The sequence below is a fragment of the Pecten maximus genome, chromosome 5 (assembly GCF_902652985.1).
Source record: "Pecten maximus chromosome 5, xPecMax1.1, whole genome shotgun sequence".
Classification (NCBI taxonomy): Eukaryota; Metazoa; Mollusca; class Bivalvia; order Pectinida; family Pectinidae; genus Pecten; species Pecten maximus.
In genome coordinates this window covers 40,530,282-40,551,304 of record NC_047019.1, presented here as the reverse complement: position 1 = coordinate 40,551,304, position 21,023 = coordinate 40,530,282, and the positions used below count along the sequence as shown (strand labels likewise).

The 21,023-nt window shown below is 36.6% G+C and overlaps 2 protein-coding genes across 6 annotated transcripts in view; one reads left to right on the top strand and one right to left on the bottom strand.

The window, feature by feature from the left end:
• Window positions 1-1,858, bottom strand: part of LOC117328025 (UBX domain-containing protein 11-like) — a 31,958-nt gene extending 30,100 nt beyond the window's left edge. For all 4 annotated transcript variants that reach the window (XM_033885344.1, XM_033885347.1, XM_033885345.1 and 1 more), the window contains exon 1: window positions 1,731-1,858. The gene's annotated coding sequence lies outside the window, so the exon portion shown is untranslated. The remainder of the gene's footprint in view (window positions 1-1,730) is intronic.
• Window positions 1,859-2,104: 246 nt separating this feature from the next.
• LOC117328024 (circularly permutated Ras protein 1-like) lies at window positions 2,105-19,957 on the top strand. Of its 2 annotated transcripts, none has more exons than XM_033885341.1 (17): window positions 2,105-2,224; window positions 5,053-5,165; window positions 5,679-5,716; window positions 6,371-6,559; window positions 7,185-7,378; window positions 8,245-8,436; window positions 9,199-9,414; window positions 9,588-9,739; window positions 10,591-10,797; window positions 11,438-11,522; window positions 11,863-11,969; window positions 12,319-12,437; window positions 12,780-13,031; window positions 13,148-13,274; window positions 14,707-14,815; window positions 16,903-17,091; window positions 18,569-19,957. In XM_033885341.1, the coding sequence occupies exons 2-17, from the start codon at window positions 5,074-5,076 to the stop codon at window positions 18,659-18,661; spliced, it is 2,361 nt and encodes a 786-aa protein (XP_033741232.1). In that variant the 5' UTR covers window positions 2,105-2,224; window positions 5,053-5,073; the 3' UTR covers window positions 18,662-19,957. The 2 variants fall into 2 exon arrangements, with proteins under 2 accessions (XP_033741232.1, XP_033741234.1); XM_033885343.1 differs by lacking the exon at window positions 2,105-2,224 and adding an exon at window positions 2,394-2,412.
• The last annotated feature ends 1,066 nt before the right edge of the window (window positions 19,958-21,023 follow it).

The window sequence follows — 21,023 nt, the reverse complement described above, 5'->3', positions numbered from 1 at the left end:
TACAGGAAAAATTAAGGAAATTTGGAGCAAGCTAAAATAACACCAAAAAGACCAAGAAGAAAATAGCAAAATCACATTTACCAGGTCCACACACGAAACATCCACCACCTAGTACAATAAATCAGTATTTACTGATCATTCAAACACCAGAAATCACATCATAGATTGAGACTATTGGTAAAATAGCTGAAAGGGAACGAAAAATGAGCCATAGGCACGAGCCAAATATTTTTCCATTTTTAAGGCTATGAAAAATCTCCTCATCCGAAAAAGGGGGGGGGGGGGGGGGGGGGGGGGGGGCAGGACCCCTCCCCCTGGATCCGCTAGTGCAGGTACTTCAACATACTAATATATAGATCTAGATTTAACGCAGTTCGGTCTTTCAGGACTCCTGCGTTGATGTGTGTGCGTAAGTGTTCGACACGACTCAGCAGTTATCGCCCTTGTGTTTTCCTATACTACGTAGGTAAATCAAGGTCTCTATGATAGGTAGCGCACGAGACCGTTACAATATAAATTAATTCCTGGCTGAATGAAAACCAACGAGGTGATATCTAGTTCCAAATTGTATAACTATCCAGCAACAAAGTATACAGAAATGTCCAGTACAGCAATATCACATATCATACACTCCAGCACACTAACTGATTCTCTGGTAAGGCTGGCTTCAAGCTACATCAACTGCTCTCTAGTTTGTCTGGCTCCCTAGTTTGTCTGGATCCCCGGTTAAGGGACTACAGCCCTATTTATACTACCAGGAGGGTTCCCTATATAGCTGGGTCCTACCTGGGTCTCCTTTACAACTAGCCGGGTCCTACCCATGTCCTTACCTAGCCAGGTCTCCCTTATATATAACCACCGGGTCCTAGCCGGGTCATTGCTAGGGATCTTCTCGATACCTATAACTGGGTCTCCCTTATCCGGGTCTCCCTTTATTACCATACTATTACTAGGGTCTGTCCTGCTAATATCTTGCTCTTATGTTCAACTTTCTTATAAGACACAGATGTGTCCTTAGAGGTAAGATGTAAATATAGAAACGAGCAGGTAAAATAACCCCGGTACAGTACTAAAAGATAAAAATATAAGTATAAACTGTCGTGATAATGATATTTGTACTCTAAAAACAATTAAACATGGTAAATTAAGAATAGCAATATAAAATACATGCTACATAGATATAGAAGTAAACTGGAAATATACATTTTCATCACATCTTTGTACAGGTAAAAAATATAAATCGCTCACTCAGTCATTATTTATAAATAAGCTTGACAAATAGACCAGTTGTTCAAGAAACGTTGCAGCACACTTAACATATATATTGTTTGTGAAGAAAGTACCATTTTGATGTAATATGATAAGGAACATTAATGTGCTGTAAACATCCACTGTATTGTAACTTCTAGATTGCTGCTATGAAATATGTGTATGCTATTTTTTTTTTTTAATTTTACTATTATTCAACATTAAATGTAGTGTATCCCCGTTCATGGAATACACAATTTTGTAACATTGTAGGTAAATATGGCAAGCGAATCTATATATGGTTGGGTAGTCCGATAAGTAGTCGAATTTCGATAATTCAACAATTCAATGTTCTTATTCTCGAGAATGGTGTGACGTGACATTACATATTGTATTTGATGTTTTTCTTCTTCTTTTTCAATTAAGCATTCCATATACAATCCATGTACCATGCTGATGCATGAAAAAACAAAAATATTTACCTTTATGTACACCTTGTTAATGATTAATAATTCTTGATGTTCTTTACAGTTTATATTGAACGATTGGCTAAGTTGATGCTTTGTTTCTGTTTGTTTACATCCAAGGACGCCATGTTGAAATTTTCATACCGGAAATACTATTTTTGTTATGTTTTTAGAACCTAAGTTCCGGAATAACGAATTGAACGTTGAGTAGTGTATTGTATTACTGCAGTAACACTTTTTTTTCTTTATATATTTTTTTTCAAATTGAATCTTTATTTAGAAAAAAATAGTGTCATCAGTTTTAATGCGGATATGACACATATCTTATTTCGAGAGATCTTAGCGATACTAAATATCCCTTGGGAGGCCTCTCCAGATTTTGCTCTGTCAGCTACATGTAGATGACGTTCATAAGGTATTTTTAGAAATTATTCCGCCTCCGATCTAGAATGTTGCAGGTTCATTTTAATTTTGAAAGTTTTCATCTTATGTAGCAGACAGATTGTAAAGTGAGTATACTCGATGATGTGGTAAGATAAAATGCAGTAGACAAATAACTTATTTTGAAAGAAATAGATTTGTTTGGTTGATGTCAAAGAGAGATTTGGTGGGGATTCCCCAAAACAACACGAATTGTAGGAATGTTTGTAAATAACTTTTCTAGGCCTTCAAGTAAGATTGTTTTCGTTGACGTTGAGTATGTATCTTTCTTTATAATTACTATCCCCAATGTAATATTTGCTGAATGTTCGTATTGATTTATAATTAAGAACCAGAATTTAGGCTGAACAAAAATTTTATTTCTTCCTCATTCTTCCTGAAAGACCTAATGTAGTTCTTTTGTTACAAATAGCAGGATTGTCTAGAAATCGTATTAAAAATTGTAACATTTATTTCATTTATTTTAAATTAGTGTACAAACTAGTTGCTTGTGATTCTATATGCTTCTTTAATACCAGCTTGTTTACATATACATGTGTATAATACCCTATCAGGGCACTTTGAAATGTGTGTAACTTGTTTGCTATGAGAAAGTTGGACAGTACAATGAGATAAGATTATATATAATTAGCTGATTATATGTAATAATGAGAGAAAACAGTGGACCTGCACTATATACCATGTAGAGAAGCTGGGTTGGGCTGAGCACCGGTAGCCAGGTATACATATATAAAGCTCAAATGGTTAGAGCATCCATCTAGAATTCAGAGGTCCCGGATTCGAGTCCCAGTCTGCTTGTCACATTTTCCCTCTCCTGTTAGGATTACCCTAAGCTTAACAGCCAGGGGAGACCTTGGTAGGGTATAGCTAGCTGGTAGTACTAAAAATGAGACTGATATATATGGAGAGTCAGTCCACTATAGCTTAAGGGAATCAAATCTTTCAGTAAAAGGGAAATGCCCTGATAGAGACCTAGCCAGGCTAATCTAAGGGAGACCCTAGTACTGCTATAGTCCGAATTTTCTGACGATCTTACTACATGGCTTGAAAGGCGATATTAACATCAGAACCCTTCGGATTAGTACTGCTATAGCCTATACATTATACTTAAAGGGAATGCCCTGATAGAGACCCAGCCAAGCTATATCTAAGGGAGACCCTCAACCTGGTACTTGGGATGTAGAAACCCTACTAGTTAGCATGGAGACCTAATCTGCCTGGAACTTGGGTATGGATTTTGACCCAAGTAGCTAAAGGAGACAATTTAAGGCCTGTTACCCGGGTGTATTAGAAACACTATTAGCTAATTGGGAGACTCTTGGGTCTGGTACTGTAAGAATCTGATTAAAATTAGACTTGTAATTTCCATTCCTCTACGCTACTCTATGATATGTCCCTTGTGATATTTTTCATGTTTAATAATTGTTTCATACATTATTGAGTGCTGCTATAAATAATAACAACAACAACAATACAGAAATAATATTTTTCATTTTTTTTACTAAACAAAAAAACAAATGATTAAATTTATGATGTGAAAAGTCAGAAATAATCTTGAACGCATCAATGATATTACAAACACCAAGTAAGGATACAGTAACAACAGGGGTCATCAGAGACCACATATCATTAGTGTTGGGTAATCGGTTGAACAAGGCAACCGATGATCGGTTGTAATCAGATGATCTTGGTAACCGATTATACGATTAAAAAATTGTGACTTTTTCCTTGTGAATACAAAAAATAGGACACGTATAACTTGAATACAGTTCATCTTTATTTTAATCTGTCTTGGGGAAAAATCGGTACACATAGGCAAGACATTACTAGCCAGCTACAGGTACATTATTGTAACTTACCTGTGTTCTCATACCATGGACTAAGGGAGATAACTCAGATGTAGAATCCCTGCTAGCTTGGGTGTAGAGACCCTGCTAGCTAATTTGGAGACTCCAGGCTAGTACTCAGGTTTATGCTAGGTAAGGGAGACCTGAGGTCTGGTACTTGGATGTAGAGACCGGCCATGCTAGGTAAGGGATACCCTAGGTCTGGTACTTGGATGTAGAGACCAGCCATATGCTAGGTAAGGAAGACCCTAGACCTGGTACTTGGATGTAGAGACCAGCCATGCTAGATAAGCGAGACCCTAGGTCTGGTACTTGGATGTAGAGACCAGCCATGCTAGATAAGCGAGACCCTAGGTCTGGTACTTGGATGTAGAGACCAGCCATGCTAGGTAAGTGAGACACTAGGTCTGGTACTTGGATGTAGAGACCGGCCATGCTAGGTAAGTGAGACCCTAGGTCTGGTACTTGGATGTAGAGACCTGCCATGCTAGGTAAGGGGGATCCTAGACCTGGTACTTGGATGTAGAGACCGGCCATGCTAGATAAGCGAGACCCTAGGTCTGGTACTTGGATGTAGAGACCAGCCATGCTAGATAAGTGAGACCCTAGGTCTGGTACTTGGATGTAGAGACCGGCCATGCTAGGTAAGGGGGATCCTAGACCTGGTACTTGGATGTAGAGACCGGCCATGCTAGGTAAGGGGGATCCTAGACCTGGTACTTAGATGTAGAGACCGGCCATGCTAGATAAGCGAGACACTAGGTCTGGTACTTGGATGTAGAGACCGGCCATGCTAGGTAAGTGAGACCCTAGGTCTGGTACTTGGATGTAGAGACCAGCCATGCTAGATAAGCGAGACCCTAGACCTGGTACTTGGATGTAGAGACCGGCCATGCTAGGTAAGGGACTAGACCTTGTACTGTAGCTATGTATGTTTGTTGCAAGTCTCAATAGTATTTGGCCGGTATATTGCGATGCTATATAGACACAGTTCCATACTCTATCTTATATATAACCCATAATAGGTTTCTCACCTTGTTTTTAACCAGGAGAACATTAACAGATCGACAATGGATTTCGGTTCGGATTTCGTCTATGCCTATGATTCGTTGGAATATGAAGTTATATCTGATGATGAGTATGAAGGTGGTATGGATGTCAGGTAAGTTAACTTGTGATGATAAATAGTTGAGTACCTGAGTCCTACATTGTCCTTGATTGTAAAGCTAGCTACTGTCTGATAAACTAGCAGATTATGTCTCTATTAAAGGATGTTCCCTCAATGAATTTTAAAAAAGGTAATAAAACAACCCTTGGGTTGACTCTTGGGCAATTCTTTGCTGTGGGATGACTGAATTCTGTGGGTAAAGCTTAAGTATATTTACTTCAACAAAGGAAAGTGTATTTTATCTTCCTGGATGGTTATTATTTTACTCTACCAGTACTACTTGGAAAATAAAGATGGTATTGTATTTATATAGCATAATATTATGTTTGCACTTTATTTACTTGACATAGGAGACATTTTCAAAAACTCAAATTGAACACCATTTTGAATTGCGGTTTGTGTTTAAGATAACCATCTTAAATTGAAATAATTGTAATCAGTTTGTTTTAATAAGATTATTGTGTAAATTGGTTGTCTGGATTTATCTTTTGTTTCCTTGTTTTGTAGTGATTCTGACTCTGACTCTGAGGATGAACTCGTTAGTGGTGAGTTTCAATTTTCCAAAGTGTATTGGTAATTAACATCTACCATTTATATTCAAGGAGCTCACTTGGTTTTTTTTTATTCTTTTTTCTCTTCTTTTTATGAGGGAAGATAAAAAGATAGAAAATTAGGTACCTTGGAAATAAAATCATTAATTATAATTATTGTTTATTTCATAATTTCGTTGTAGAATACATTCCCTTTGGGTAAAACTGCAAAAATTTGAACCATTAAAAAAAAGAGATAATAATAAATATATTAAAAGAATTACACTACTTTCTGGTTCATATCATGATTTTAATATTCTTCCAGATTTTGATTGATTATATAATTACCAAAGTAAATTTTCAAATACCGATAGTTATTTTATCAACAATTTCAAATTTGAAATTGATTTCAGCTAATCGTGATTTTAGAATATGAATTATACCAGGGATATATAATAGTATCCCTGATTTTACTTACAAAGATATACTTATAAAGATATACTTATAAAGATATAATTACAAAGATATACTTATAAAGATATACTTATAAAGATATACTTACAAAGATATACTTATAAAGATATACTTATAAAGATATTGAATATTGAAAAACCCTACACATGAGCTGCCATAAAAGGAGTTTTATCATCGTCTCCTTAATATTTGCAGATAGTTTAGTTGGCCTGTCACCATCACCAGGTACTGTAGGTGGTGGGCCAGCAGATATAAATTCTTCTGTGCCTCCTCCTCCTCCCTATCTTCCTCCGGTTGCCCCTCGCTTTCGACACATTGGAGCAGAGAAATCCAAAGCTAAAGGTGCGGCAAAACGAGGACATTGGAGGAGTGCACCTCCTGAAGGTAAGGTTAATGATTATCTGAGGAATTTGACTAGTATAGAAAATGTCTTCCGAGAGGAAATCTTTGATCCTCAAGGATAGGGTCGAGATTCAACAATCCCACGTCAACTACTGAGTATTTCTACTGCTACTATGGGAAAAGGAGATATCATTTGAAATGAAGAATATTGTAAGATAATTTCATCTGAAGTTAGACTTTTGAAAGCTTTTCTTTATAGTATTAGTAAATGAAAATCAAGCAAGCCACTGAAATTATGTTTTTAACAAATGGATGTTAGAGCAAGGACATTTTTTACCATAGTCGAACCTGCGCTGAAAACCATATCTGTAACAAAAACCTGTATATGAAGACCATAGGCCCCAGTCTCATTGATAGTTTAAGGAATAGTGATGAGACTGGAGCCTGTTTCAGTTCCCAATACGTGTATAACATGATTCACTGTATATAAACCTGTAGATAAAAATCACCTGTCTATAAAGGGCACTTTTTCGCTGGTTCCTTGAGTTGTCTTTACACAGGTTTGACTGCATGTATTTGTGCAAGTTCACCATTATTCATTAGATGTGATCTCAGTTTCAGTTTAAAATTGAGTATGATTTTACAGATTAACAATTGAAATTTAAAGGTGTTGAACGAAGCAGTTCAGAAATCACTCCTGGTGGACGAAGAGAACGGCGAGCAGACACAAACATTGTGTCCATCAACTTTCAGACTCTGGTCACCCCTAGTAATATGCACACTGGTGATGCTGTGTACTGTGACAACTGTCAGGCCATTCTTTCTCATCTCTGCAAGCTTGAGGACCGTGGGGATGTCAAGGTAAAAACTCTTCATCAAGACAAAACTTACAACATTTTCAGGTTAATCAGATTAGTTCCTCTATTTCTGTACAAATGCAGAAGTTTTGTTCAGATGAAGTGAAGAAGGAGTTAGTTATTTCTAAACAGTTTTATTACTGTCAGCCTGATAAATACATTATTGGTAACAGTTTTATATGCAAGGATCATTTCATTGTTATGTAGGTACATTAGTTTATGTTTGACTGCAAAGTTATGTCATTGATAATGACTATGAAAGGTAAATTAATGTTGTACAGTAAGCTCTTGTTAATCTGGACACCTCAATTCCAGCAAAATTTGTTGTGATTTTTTGGATTTCCAAGTTTTGTTTAACAGTTATTTCCCTCGACTACAATAATTTTTGTGATATTATAAAGTGATGTTTTTTGTGTTTTAGAATTCTGTTGTGTGTTTAAAAATGATAAATAAAAGTACTTCTTGTCAATTTGAAATCACCAATTAAAATTGTTTATTTTCTTTGTGAATCTTCGGCAACTTTTCATTGAACTATAGCTGAACTTTCAGCTTTCTTTCTGATATGTGTTTTGACTCCAGTCTAAATCTATAAAAAATGAATGGCAAGTTTTCTCTGTTCAAACTTCATTTCTTATAGAAGATCAAGATGCCATTCACAATCCTTTATAAAATCAATTTTCTTTCTAGTTACTTGTTTACTTAAAATGTCAAGGCATTGTCATGCAATTGTAAATATTAAAATGTAATGAAAATTTTAATCCATCATTCCACCATACCTTTGTTAATATTCATACAGAAACCAAAAAAGATTGTCTCTTATTTCTTTTCAATACACTTTATAAATCATTATACATATTTTCTCCCCAACAGGTGTGGAGGTGTGAGTTCTGTGGTCAGCAGATGGAGGTGGACATTGTGGAGGAAGAGAAACCTTCCCAGGATGATGTGACCTTTATGTTGACCCCTGCCCTGTCTACCACAACCAGTGGACCCAAAGGCACAGACAACTCGTTAGTTATTTTCTGTGTGGATGTCTCAGGCAGCATGTGCATCACTACAGAGGTAAGGAACCAGAGCAGCTTTATAGGTCATGAGTTTTGGAAAAAATGAAATACATAATTGCATTCAGTAATTTTATTCACTATAAATAATATAGCATTAGATAGTCAATATGTTGATTAGAATAAAGATTGGTATGGAGCAGCCATCTTATAAAGGCCAGTATACAGTTATACCAAATTTCCCTGATGCCAAACTTGAGACATTCTGACAGATAAATATCTTGTGTATGCTTTTCATTTCTTGCCTACCATGAGTTGTGATATTATGTAGGTGTGTCACATTCTCAATTTGTCACATGATCAATTTGTCACATGATCAATTTGTCACCTACAGTTGTAATATTGTGTATGTGTGTCACATGATCAATTTGTCACCTACAGTTGTAATATTGTGAATGTGTGTCACATGATCAATTTGTCACCTCTTGTTTTGATATTGTGTATGTGTGTCACATGATCAAAATGTCACCTACAGTTGTAATATTGTGTATGTGTGTCACATGATCAATTTGTCACCTCTTGTACATGTTTTGATATTGTGTATGTGTGTCACATGATCAATTTGTCACTTCCTGTTTTGATATTGCGTATATGTGTCACATGACACTTGTTCCCACTATATACAGTTAATTTTTTATAGTTTGTCAGGATTTGGGAAACAATGGATCGTTTACAATACTTTGCATTGTTCTAGTTGTTGTCCAGAAAATCAGGTACTATATATATGATTATAGTTACTGTATATCTCTATGATTATTTTCAGGTGCCAGGTAAATTGAAGTTAAGAGGAGGAGGAAGTGCCAGAAATGTACATCGGATGCAGGATGACAGACGTGACCAGTTTTTGCCCAACCAGAAAAGAAATGTGACATTTGTGTCACGACTACAAGCAGCTCAAGCCGCTGTTGACCAACAACTGGAGGAGATGTCGAAAAACAACCCAAACAGACGAGTGGCTTTGATAATCTTCAACAATGAGGTTAGTTCACCGGCTAGATTGATGACATGTCTCTAACACTAGATCAGCATTATTTTACACAATTTTTCTTTGGTCTTGATTTTTAATGCAACAATTATTACCTGCAAGATGTGAGGAAAGATAGCTGTGTTCTTTCTGCTCGCGTACCCTCTAAGGACTTTCTGACATTGTAGGTTGTAGTAGTGGGTGATGGTAAGACCACACCAGTTGTCATTGCTGGGGATAAGCTCACAGAGAAGGAGGAACTAGTGAAGATAGGCACGGACCTTCCCGCCCCCGGCGACATAAGAACCACACGCTCAACACTCAGTGCTAAAATCTTTGAGTAAGTATGAGTTAAAAGATTATCTAAACCTGGAGTTTCTGCCATAGATAGAAAAAAACGACAAGGTGGTATTTGCACAAACTCACATTTTTAGGTCACCTGAGACAAAGTCTGAAGTGACCTGTTCTAATCACCTTTTGTCTGTCGCCGTGCATAGTCCGTATGTAAAAACCCATTTACATTTTCAACTTGTTCTCAATTACCAAGAGGCCTAGAGACATGAGATTGGGCCCATAGCATGTTTGGGTGAAGGGCTATCAAGATTGTCCAAAGGAATGATTTTGACAATCGTTGTGAGGTCACAGGGGTTAAATATGCTAAAATGCTGAAAAGAACGTTTTTTCAATAAACAAGAGGCCAAGATACCTGATAATGCGACCTGTAGCATGCCGGGTTGAATGAGATTAACCTCAAATTCAAGGTAACAGGAATTAAATCTGCCAAAATATATGAAATCTCTGGTGACCGGTAAGTCCCATGGGCCTCTCGTTTTTCTTTTTCTTTCTTTCAGAAAGTGTTTGATTGTATGTAATTCTTCTTGATAATTCTTTACTGTTGGCATGCACTGCTGATGTTGAATCCGAGTCCCCCTATATCCAATTAAAAATGTTTTATTTTCACAAGGCACATGTCTTAGTGTTAATTTAATATTAATTATTCCACTTTTGAAGTACAACTGTACATCCACATCACAAACATCAAGAAATTTTTAATTTACTCGTGTCACAAACTAGAATGTCAAACCTTGATTTCATTATTCATTCTGTCAAAACAGTTTGTGCAACAGATAATATTAGTTCTGTTAAATCTCCCTATGATGGCACTATATGTATTTGCTTGTGATTTTATAGGTTAGAGGAGGGTGGGGCTACAGCTCTAGGGCCTGCCTTACTTGTTGCTACAACAATGGCCTCCCAACAGCCAGGTTCAAAGGTCATAATCTGCACTGATGGTCTTGCCAATGTGGGCCTTGGTCGTCTGGATATATCCACTACTGAGGTGCAGGAGAGTTCCCTTGACTTTTATGAAGGTGTTGCTGACACAGCTGCTGACAAGGGGTATGTAGACTGTCAGTTAGGGTTCAGACTTGATAAAAATATACAAATTAGATATTCATTGTGTAGTGTTATGCTTGATCACCACAAGAATGAAGGAATATTATTGTATATTATAGGGTGATATTATACAATTATCAACCTTTGAATGAGATCCTCATATTCATCTGAAAAAAGGTTGAAAACTGTTTTATTGATTAAATAAAATGATATTTTCCTCGTTTTAGAGCAAAAGTTGACATGACACAGTTCGTCAACATTAATTTGCAGAAAGTCGTTTTCAATGTTGTTTCCTCCATGTAGGAGTGCAGGACAGTAATTGCGATTTCCATGGCTCTCCTTGTATTTTTGCATCCTTTTTGTTCAAGATTCTTGCTACTTCCTCTTTGGAAACATTTCCGAAACAAGTTGATTTTTACTGGCATCTGATTGGTCAATATTTTACAGTGGGTGTTTTGGATTCAGTTATTAACCTGCGAGCTCATGGCAGGGTTTTTGGATTTCAACATTAACCTCTCATGCAAATTTTCATCATTGCAGGTTAATATCTCATCTAATTTGGACCTGTTTAGACCAATCAACATTGAGTAAATAGTGTAGTTGTATAATGATATGCATTATAGGGTGATATTGTGTATTATAGGGTGTCTGTCTCGGTGATCAGCATGAAGGGCACAGACTGTAAGATGATACAACTTGGTAAAGTGGCCGACAAGACTGGAGGACAGGTACTTGTTTATATACAAAATAGTATACCTATGTAATAATACATGTATATTAAATCAGTGTTCTTTTTCACTGCAGTTATAAAAACAAACTCATGAAATAGCATTAAACACAAATGGAAAAGAGAAATGACACTATACAAACAACCAGTAAAGATGCTGGATAGAAATCTTCAGTAACCTCAAATTTGTTATAGTAAACCCAGCAAGACAGAAACAAATATAAATATTAAGTTATTTGGGATTTTGTATAGACTACTCTGCTTTAAATATTACTTCATTAATAAATTGTGCCTGAAAAGAATAAAAGTTAATAATTTGATCTTGATTGTGTTGATAACAGATTAACATAGTGGACCCACTGAAGCTGACACAGGAGTTCTCAACTATATTGGAAGGTCGCATCATAGCAACAAATGTGGTGGCAACGTTGATCCTACATAAACAGCTGTATGTATTTTAGTATGTGATCATGTGGGCTGTAAACCACATCTGGTCCATAACCTATGTTAGTGGTGGTGTACACATGTATACATCTGTACGGTTGGTTCCCACATGTGGCCTGTTAGATTATTTCTACAACATTTCCAGCAGTTACAGAGTTATCAATACCATGTCTGCCATCATCCAGTGCTACCACTCTGGAATCCCCTGGATATTTAGTCTGTCATTATCAAAAATTTCTACAATACAACTTATTCTTTCACTGTCAAGTTACTGACTTAACTGGATGTAATCTTGCCTTAAAATCTGAATTGACAATAGATTTTGTTTTTCAAAACTTTTCATCTTTATGCAGGTTCTTTCACTATGAAGACACAGAAGAAAGCAAAGTGGTGAAAAATGTTGGAAATGTGACATCCGACACGGAGATCACTTTTGAGTATGGTGTCAGAACCAAGGAGAAAAAAGACACAGGTAGAATACTACTCCATAACAACATATTAGCTTCCTGTAGTTGCATGAAGAACCATGAAGAAAAGAAATCTGACACAGAATGATAATCTTTTAGGAGAGTGCTTGGGAGTAAATCTCATGAAAATCATATAATGGCAACATCCATATCATAGGTGCTTCAATTAGCATCCATTTTATAAGTGCTTCAATTATGTTAAAGATAGACTCGTTTGTTAATATTTATAAACATTTTATCTGTTAAGACTGCACCTTGAAATAATATGAACAGAAAGTCAGTACATACCCCGGTAGTAGTTGTCATATATTTTGTTGGTAACACTACATACTATATTGCCTCTTCAGCTCCATCCAACCAAGTCCCAAAAGATGGTGCTGTTGGAGGTCCAAGTTCAGAGGGTGCAGGTCCGAGCTCGGAGGGTGCAGGTCCAAGCTCGGAGGGTGCAGGTCCAAGCTCAGATAGCGGAGATGCTGAACAGCCTAAAGAACTGCCTTTCCAGTTACAAGTGAAGTACACAGATGTAGATGGCGCTACTGCACTCCGTGTCCTTACCAAGACCAAGCCTGTCACAAAGGACCGGAAACAAGCAGAGAAAAGTAAGGACCAGTCAATTAGTGTATATAATTTGGATGACTAAAATAACTGGGTACCATTGTGTGAAACTTTCAGTCACCTTACATTCTTATACTGATAAGTATCATTTTTCTTTTAGAAATGAAAATGGAAGTTCTTGCTAAGCATACAGCTCAAGTATCAGCAAACCTCGCACTAGATGGCATGTACACACAGGCACGAAGCAGGGCACTGATGAACCAGAGGCTAGCCTGGAGACACAAGAAGTAAGACAAGGGATTTTCATCCCAACAGAGCTATCTATACATACATGTAGGCTTCCACCAACACAGTCTACATTATGCCTTTAGCTTACTGGCCTGAAGGGCCTGTGAGCTTATGCCATGGTCCAGTGTCCGTCCACCATTGGTCGTCTGTCAACATATTTTATATATATCGCTACTAGCTCTGAACATCGAAATGGATTTTGATGAAATTTGGTCTTGACCATTATTGGGCAAATGACTTGAATGCTTTATAAATAGAGAGTGTGCTCTCAGGGCTGAAGGGGAGGGGCCCAGTAGGGGAAATTGAGGTAAATCCTTTAAAATCCCTACTAGTCCTAAACGATTGAATGGATTTTGATGTTTGGTCTGGAGCATTATTTGGCAAAGGAGATCTAATGTTGTATAAACAGAGTGTGTGGCTTTTAAATAGATGGTGTGGCTGTCTTGGGGCTGGAGGGATGGGGTCCAATTGGGGAAATTGAAGTAAATCCTTTAAATTCATTCTAGTCCTGAACTTTCAGACTGATTGGTTTGTGATGAAATTTGGTCTGAAGCATTATTGGCCAAAGGAGATCTAATATGGTATAAAGTAAGGGTGTGATTCCCTTGGGCCAGTCGGGGTGGGTCCAATAGGGGAAATATTGCAAAAACAAAACAAAAATCCTCTAAAATCCTTCTTCTTGAAGAATGACAAGATTTGGTCCAAATTTGCTTTTAATGTAGAAAAATAATTGTAATACTATTTTAAATGTTTTGTCATGATTACTGAAATATACAGGTGATTGATGCAGGGCAGGCCCTCATGGCCTCTTGCCTTGTAAGGTAAAGGCTTGGCCACATTTTCCTCTGCAGCCAAGTGGTCTAAAATATCTACAACCAGAAGTAATTACACGGCCACCACAGCATTAATTCCCACAGTCACACAATCTAGTGGTCTAATTCATATATGATCAAGACGCCGCTCAGCATGTATTGAAATTTTGGAGACAGAACACCTGCATCTGCTGTACAGGAGGCATGGTCACCGTGTGGCTTGTATATGTACCTGTTCCATGCATGGCAAATGTAAAGCCACTGCACAGCTGCCATACGGTCACAGTGGAACCATTCTACAGCATTACTATGCTGTATTAGATACTACAACAACCGTAAAATTTATGAACTCTGTATTGTAATTCTATGACAACCCCTATGGCATTTCAGATACTGGGATATGCCATACAATTACCTTGAAGCCTTGAGTTTCTCTCGATTTCAGTGATCTACAGCATATTCTTGTTGTAGAGCAAATGTGACCAAGGTATTAGATCAGCATTATTGTTGAATGCAAGGAAGGTTTTATAAAAAAAATTTAGTCTTTCAAATTTAGATTTTTTCCCCTTTTTTAGCTATCATGAAAGTTAATTTGGAAAACTCTTTACTTTGTTTGCAGTAGTGACTCCCATGAGAGTAAATCCTCACGGAAGAAGGCTCACAAAACATATGGAGCAGTGTTTGGAAAGGTCAAATCTGTTGAGAATTACCTCAACATGGCACAGCAGGTAAGGTTTTCTGACAAGTGTTAAATGCCAAAATTGGCAACATATTGCATTTGATACTGGTATATCAAACTAGAACAATTAAAAAATATCTACACCTGTAAGAGGACTTACAACTCATACTACCTACAGCCTTGAGGGAACTGTTTTATCAAGTATGTACTAGTCCCACATTAGCAGGCTAAGTGTTAAGTCATTTATGCTTGAGATTGGTTAATTGATTTGAGAATACAATTCTCTAGCTCAAGTGAGAACAATGTAAAGCGTTTGATGTATATTTATATTCCTACTCTCCTGAAGCTGACTTGTACTACAGAGCAGTATGGCATATGATTAAATGACGAAAAAATGAAATAGAAAATGATAACATATAAGACAAATTTAAATTGATAATGAAATGGTAATGGAGGCATGTTCACATAGATTCAAGCAGTTTAGATATCTTTGCCTTGCAAAAATTGCATGTGCTTGTCTGTATCTACATCATCACCAAAGCTATGGATGCTTTATGTGTGACCATCATAGCCAACTGTGCCGATGATTTTAATCAAACAACAGAAACATGTTTACTGATCCGACATCAGTAATCAGGCCTCGACACATGTAAATATCAGTTGTCCCCGCAGATCTCATGTTCAACATTGCACTGTGATTATTTATTAATGATATTCCTGCTACATGAAGAATAATGAACGTTATAAAAACATATATTATCAGAAATATTCTCATGCTAGTAGACTTCAGTGATAGGTGTACATGCCATTACATGTATGGCTATGGGTCAAATGTTATATGTTAGGGTATTTATGATACCTATGTTATATCATTGTATCCAACATTTATGACAAGCTTAGACATCTGTTTGGTCACTTAAATAATTATGTCTCCCCTTCAAATGAAGGGAGACCCATTGTATTAGTATTTTACTGTATTTTACAATAAGTTGGGGCCATTGCAGATATGTTGTTGATGAAACTTAGACAATGTGCAGTGCACTGCTGTTAGGTCATTGTGACCTTAATCTCAAGGTCAAAGTCAAATAAGGGCAGTTTTTACACTAATTTCTTGCCTGAAGCCGATATCCGTGCACTGACTTCGTTAGTGTGACCTTGACCTCAAGGTAAAAAAAGTGCAAATTCAGCAATTTCTTGTTTTTCCAATAATTCTTGTCTAAACCATTAAAGCGATCTTAATGTTGTTTATCTTAAGTTAATCACCAACTGATTAAGTGCAGTTATCCATAATTGGATCATTGTGACCTTGATGTCAAGGTCAAAGATATGGTACATTTTTTTTGTAAGTACAAATTTGGTCTTGACCATAACTTCTAAACTGTGAAGATATCTTGATGAAAATTTGACCAAACTTTCAAGGACAAAGATCAAAGTGCATGTTTTTCTAATAGTTTTTTTTATCTGGCAATGAATTAAAACTATTAGAGATATTCTAATGGAAGTTGTTGTTTACCATTATCACCCTACTCACAAAGTGCAGGCTAATAGTGTACAGATAAAAACTAGCCCCTAGTTAGCGTCAAAGGGAGAAGGGGCAAACAATCACTAGTTGTATATCACCTAGATTTACAGCCTTGTATGATTTTGTATAAAAAGCAGTTGAGACGGGGAGTCGGGGCACTGACAGAAAGGGTGGGTCAGCCCCACACTGGCTGCACTGTGGGGGTGCCAGGCATTGTATCAATATGTTACACAGGACATAACCACTTTGAAATACAAGAAGTCAGGACATTATTCCTTCATGCTTCTACAAATCTCCACAACACAACTTAAGAAGAGCTTAATATCACATACACAACCACAGCATTTCTCTTCCCAGTTTAATGATGACATCTACATTGTAGTAGTGGTAACCCAGCCATAATTATAGATTTTAAACAAATCAATCTGAGACTCGAAGGGCCTGTCTACTGTGCATGAGCTGTGTATATATCTATATGTCTGAATCGTTGTTCTTATCATTAATGAAATCCCAGTAAAATCAGTTTGACCTACATTGCAGAAAGTGCAATTTGGTGTTTAATGACATCCAAATGTACATAATCATATAATTTGACATTATCATCTGATATCCAGAGGGAGACAGCTTCAAAAGGAAGGACCTACAGTGATGATGAAGAGGAAGAAGACATGCTTGAAACTTCCAGTGTTGCTGGTGGAAATAGATTTGATGTAAAAGCCCCGACACCAATGGCATCAGGGAGTTCTGTATCTGCACCTTCACAAGGAAGTGGACTTTTCTTTAGAGGAAAGAAAAGCAAGAAGGTAACGAAACAAAGACATCTATTTTTGTTCTGTTACAAGCTAGTGTCTACCAGTGTTGGTTAACATGAACATTTTCAAAGGTAAATATAAGTAGGAGGACATGATTAATTAGGTATGGCTATACGAAAATGATTGGTGGGTACAGGAACCTGAGAATTTGTTACAAGTGTATTTTGGCCTATCCTAGTGTGTTTTATAACATTAGACAATTTGGGGGGTTGGTTCTACACATTCTAGAAAATACACTTTTATACGATGTTAGTGGGGTAGGGTGGAAAGTTTACATGTTGAAAGTAAATCGTTCAAGCAAATTTATTCACATTTCAGATTGCTGTACAAAAGCATGCATGAAATGAATCTTTAGGATGATGGATTTTTTTCTCTAACTTAAATTAATACATTTATTTAGGTTCCCTACTGCTTACATTACCCTCACCTGTTTCATCCACAAACAGGTCATTTCAATGTGGATCAGTCATATGACCATTTCTGCACTATTACACTGTTTTGATCACTGGAAATCTTTACATCTTACATCAACTACCTATCACAAATGCCAAGATACAGGCTGCAGTGAATGAGTTAACAGAGACAATATGCTGTCAAATTTGTTCATATGAACAACCCAGGGCTAAAAATAACTTTTAAGTTTCCTCTGGTCATTCTGAATAGTGTAGTCTAAATCCCAGTCACAAAATCCAGTTGTCCAAGTTAGGAGGGAATATAGTGTAGTAGTGAACACAATGGGCCCATACAGCAATCAAAGAGCATTAGTTTTGCTTTTGGATGATTTTAGAATAAGAACATTTGTATTTTCCACTAGCTGACCACTTTGTATTTGCCTGTTTGCTAGTACTGAACATTAGCCAATGGAACAAGCATTATTTCGAAGTACTAGCCCGTATATGAAATTTATTAGCCCCAGACAATATCCTGCTACTTATTTGATGAGCTCTGATAACCTTGACCAACTTTAAGGTCACAATGTTGAATGTATTGAGAATTTGGACAATTTAATCAAGAGGTCCGTGTGATGGAGGGGTATTTATTTAACTTCCTATGATCACTGAGTGAGTTATCATTCACCAGGACTTAAGTGTAGATAGAATGGATTATATATATCCGGGGTATAGAGTCGGCTTGCTTTTTATCACTGATATCAGATATAGCCAGCATTGAACAGCAGGTGACGTTAGCTGTATACATTATGTACTTTAATTATGAGTGTGTTATCAATCTATCATCAGTAGCAGTATGGCTTATCAGGATGGATTGAATATACAGTTTGTTGATTTAGAATTTATGCATCCTCAATGATCAGAATTGTTTGCCAGTAGGTGGTCAAAACAACAAGTAGCATTACGCAGAACATGCTTAAATTTACAGTATTCATATCAGATGATCTTTTAATGTTCAATCCAGCTTTCATTGTATGTTGACATCATGTGTTAATGAAGACTTTTTCTGAACTTGACAGATGTTGAAAGTAAGCAGGACAACAGAAACATCAGATGAAGCTGCTCAGATGATGTATGATCTTAAGAGTGCCAGCAAAGTTATGAAAAAATAACATTCCAAACTGTTGACGTTGATGTAAACCTGGAAGATTAGGCAGCAAACAAACTAGCTTCCTGGATTTATAGTGCTTCACTTTTAATGTGCATTTTTGCTATTTAAATCTAAATTTGTCTTGCTAAATAAACTTATCAAGACAAGGACAACCTATGAAAGGCTGATTGGTTAAGATACCAATAGGATATTTTGCTCTGGGTCAGAAAAAGATTTTTTTTTAATTTAGAGTTGACTGGCCTTGAACAGTAATTCTTGCCTAAACTCACTATAAAGACAACTCGCATCTTTGATCCAATTCTTGAATTCCTTGTTGGTACGCTGTCAGAAAATGTAAAGCATATGTTTTTTTCATTAATGTTTTCTGTACTTGTGACCATAACCAAACTGTGATATTGTATATGTTTAAATTGAAGGACTATGTAATGTTCTTCTATCCAGAAACCCTACCAACAGTGTTAATGTTAAAATTGAAGGACTGTGTATGGTTATCTATCCAGAAACCCTCACACTGTTAATGTTTAAATCAAGGACTGTGCATGTTCATATATCCAGAAACCATCACACTGTTAATGTTTAAATCAAGGACTGTGCATGTTCATCTATCCAGAAACCCTCAAACTGTTATGTTTAAATTGTGCATGTAGAAACCCTCTGTTACTATGGGTAGGTAGTAAATTACTACAAATGTAGTACATTCATTTCATCTTGTGTATAGTCTCTACTGGTATCGTAATTAAAGACTAACTTCACCTGCAGTTACTGATTTATATGAAATTTTGATTTAAATAACGTTTTAATTGTTAAATATGTATATATGTATGTAAGTTCATGTTATTATTATGATGAGGAGTGCAAGATGTTTTTTTTTTTTACATTTTTACCAAGTATGTTATTTAATTTACCTTGAATGAGAAGGTTTGATCACATTCATTGTTATGATGTTGGTTGTTTATTTGCATAGATCTTAGTTGACATCTTGCATTTTGTTGTGTATAAGAATTCTACAACTTGTTGTATGTGGATTTCATACTAAAAATGACTTGGTTGAAAATTGGTTTTTACCCATACAAGTATTGAATTAGTTATCTGTTGAACATTCTAAGACGGTGTCTCGAGTTGTATCATAACAGTACTTTGAAAGTGAACTTTTCCTAAAATACATAAAAGGTGGGCAGATTGCATCAAGTTACTAGTAAAATATTTTTTATTACTTGTATTTATTTTTTTTGTCAATTGTCATTTAATTACTGTGAAGTCTAGCTTTGTATATTTTAAATAAAATGTTGAAATTGTTTGCCCCTTTGTTTTCATATTGTCTCACAGAACTGAACTAGAAACTAGAACTAAATGCCCCCGCTGCCACTTGACATCCCAAAACACAGTTTGGTTAGGATAGCATCAGCAGTTCCTGAGATTATTTAGTTACATTGCATCAGGACGGGACAGGACGCAGCATAAAAATTTCAAGACCCGACTTTATTACGGTACCCTTCTATACCACATGTACAGTAGGAATGACTTACAGACTGTTCTGACTTATGTACATCTCAGACAAAGAGCTATGATTGAACAAGTTACATGATTACCTTGTACATGTATATATCCAAAAGTTTAAGTCTCTAAAAAGATTTTGTTTAAATTTAGTGGATAAATAATTACATCTTGAAGAAGTAAAGTTTGCTCCACCGCTACATTTTGTATGGAACTATCAATCTTTTCTTATTTTTCATTTGCTAGTGATGGTGTTCGATATATTTCTATACATGTGATATATTTTGTGTATTTTTGTCAGAAGCAGAGTACAGTGACGGCAGTGTAGCATCCTTGACTTTACCCGATTTAAAATTTTGTATTTAAAGCAAACTGAACTCGAACATGAACAGGTCAGCAAGCGCCCCCATCGTGATATATATATGACCCATAACTGTCAAGTTTCACGGTATCACAAAACAAATATATTACAGCCTCCCAAAACACACATAAACTACATGTGTAACCTGGTAAATACTAGCCACAATATACCGCTCGGCTAGAGAGATCTTCTCTTTAGCTCGATCAGTTGAGCAAGACTAGTAAGCCAGAGGTCATGGGTTCGATCCCTAGCGGAGGAAGCATCGCTGTTACCCCTGTGTAACAGAGCACATGATTAATTAAATTTAAATCACTGCCTCCGCTAGGGATCGAACCCGGGACCTCTGGCTTACTAGTCTTACGCTCAACCGATCGAGCTAAAGAGAAGATCTCTCTAGCCGAGCGGTATATTGCGGCTAGTATTTACCAGGGTTACATACTCCCCCTCCAGGATAGCACTCGTCCTCGAGTTTCCAGGAGTTACAGCGATGCTTGTGGAGCAATCCTGA

What these genes read in the sequence shown, in the direction of transcription:
- LOC117328024 (XM_033885341.1), top strand. Translation starts at nt 5,074, where the DNA reads ATGGATTTCGGTTCGGATTTCGTCTATGCCTATGATTCGTTGGAATAT. An exon ending in CCGGAAACAAGCAGAGAAAA is followed by an intron (nt 13,032 to 13,147) that starts GTAAGGACCAGT and finishes TTTTTCTTTTAG; the next exon opens with AAATGAAAATGGAAGTTCTT. An exon ending in GAGGAAAGAAAAGCAAGAAG is followed by an intron (nt 17,092 to 18,568) that starts GTAACGAAACAA and finishes TGAACTTGACAG; the next exon opens with ATGTTGAAAGTAAGCAGGAC.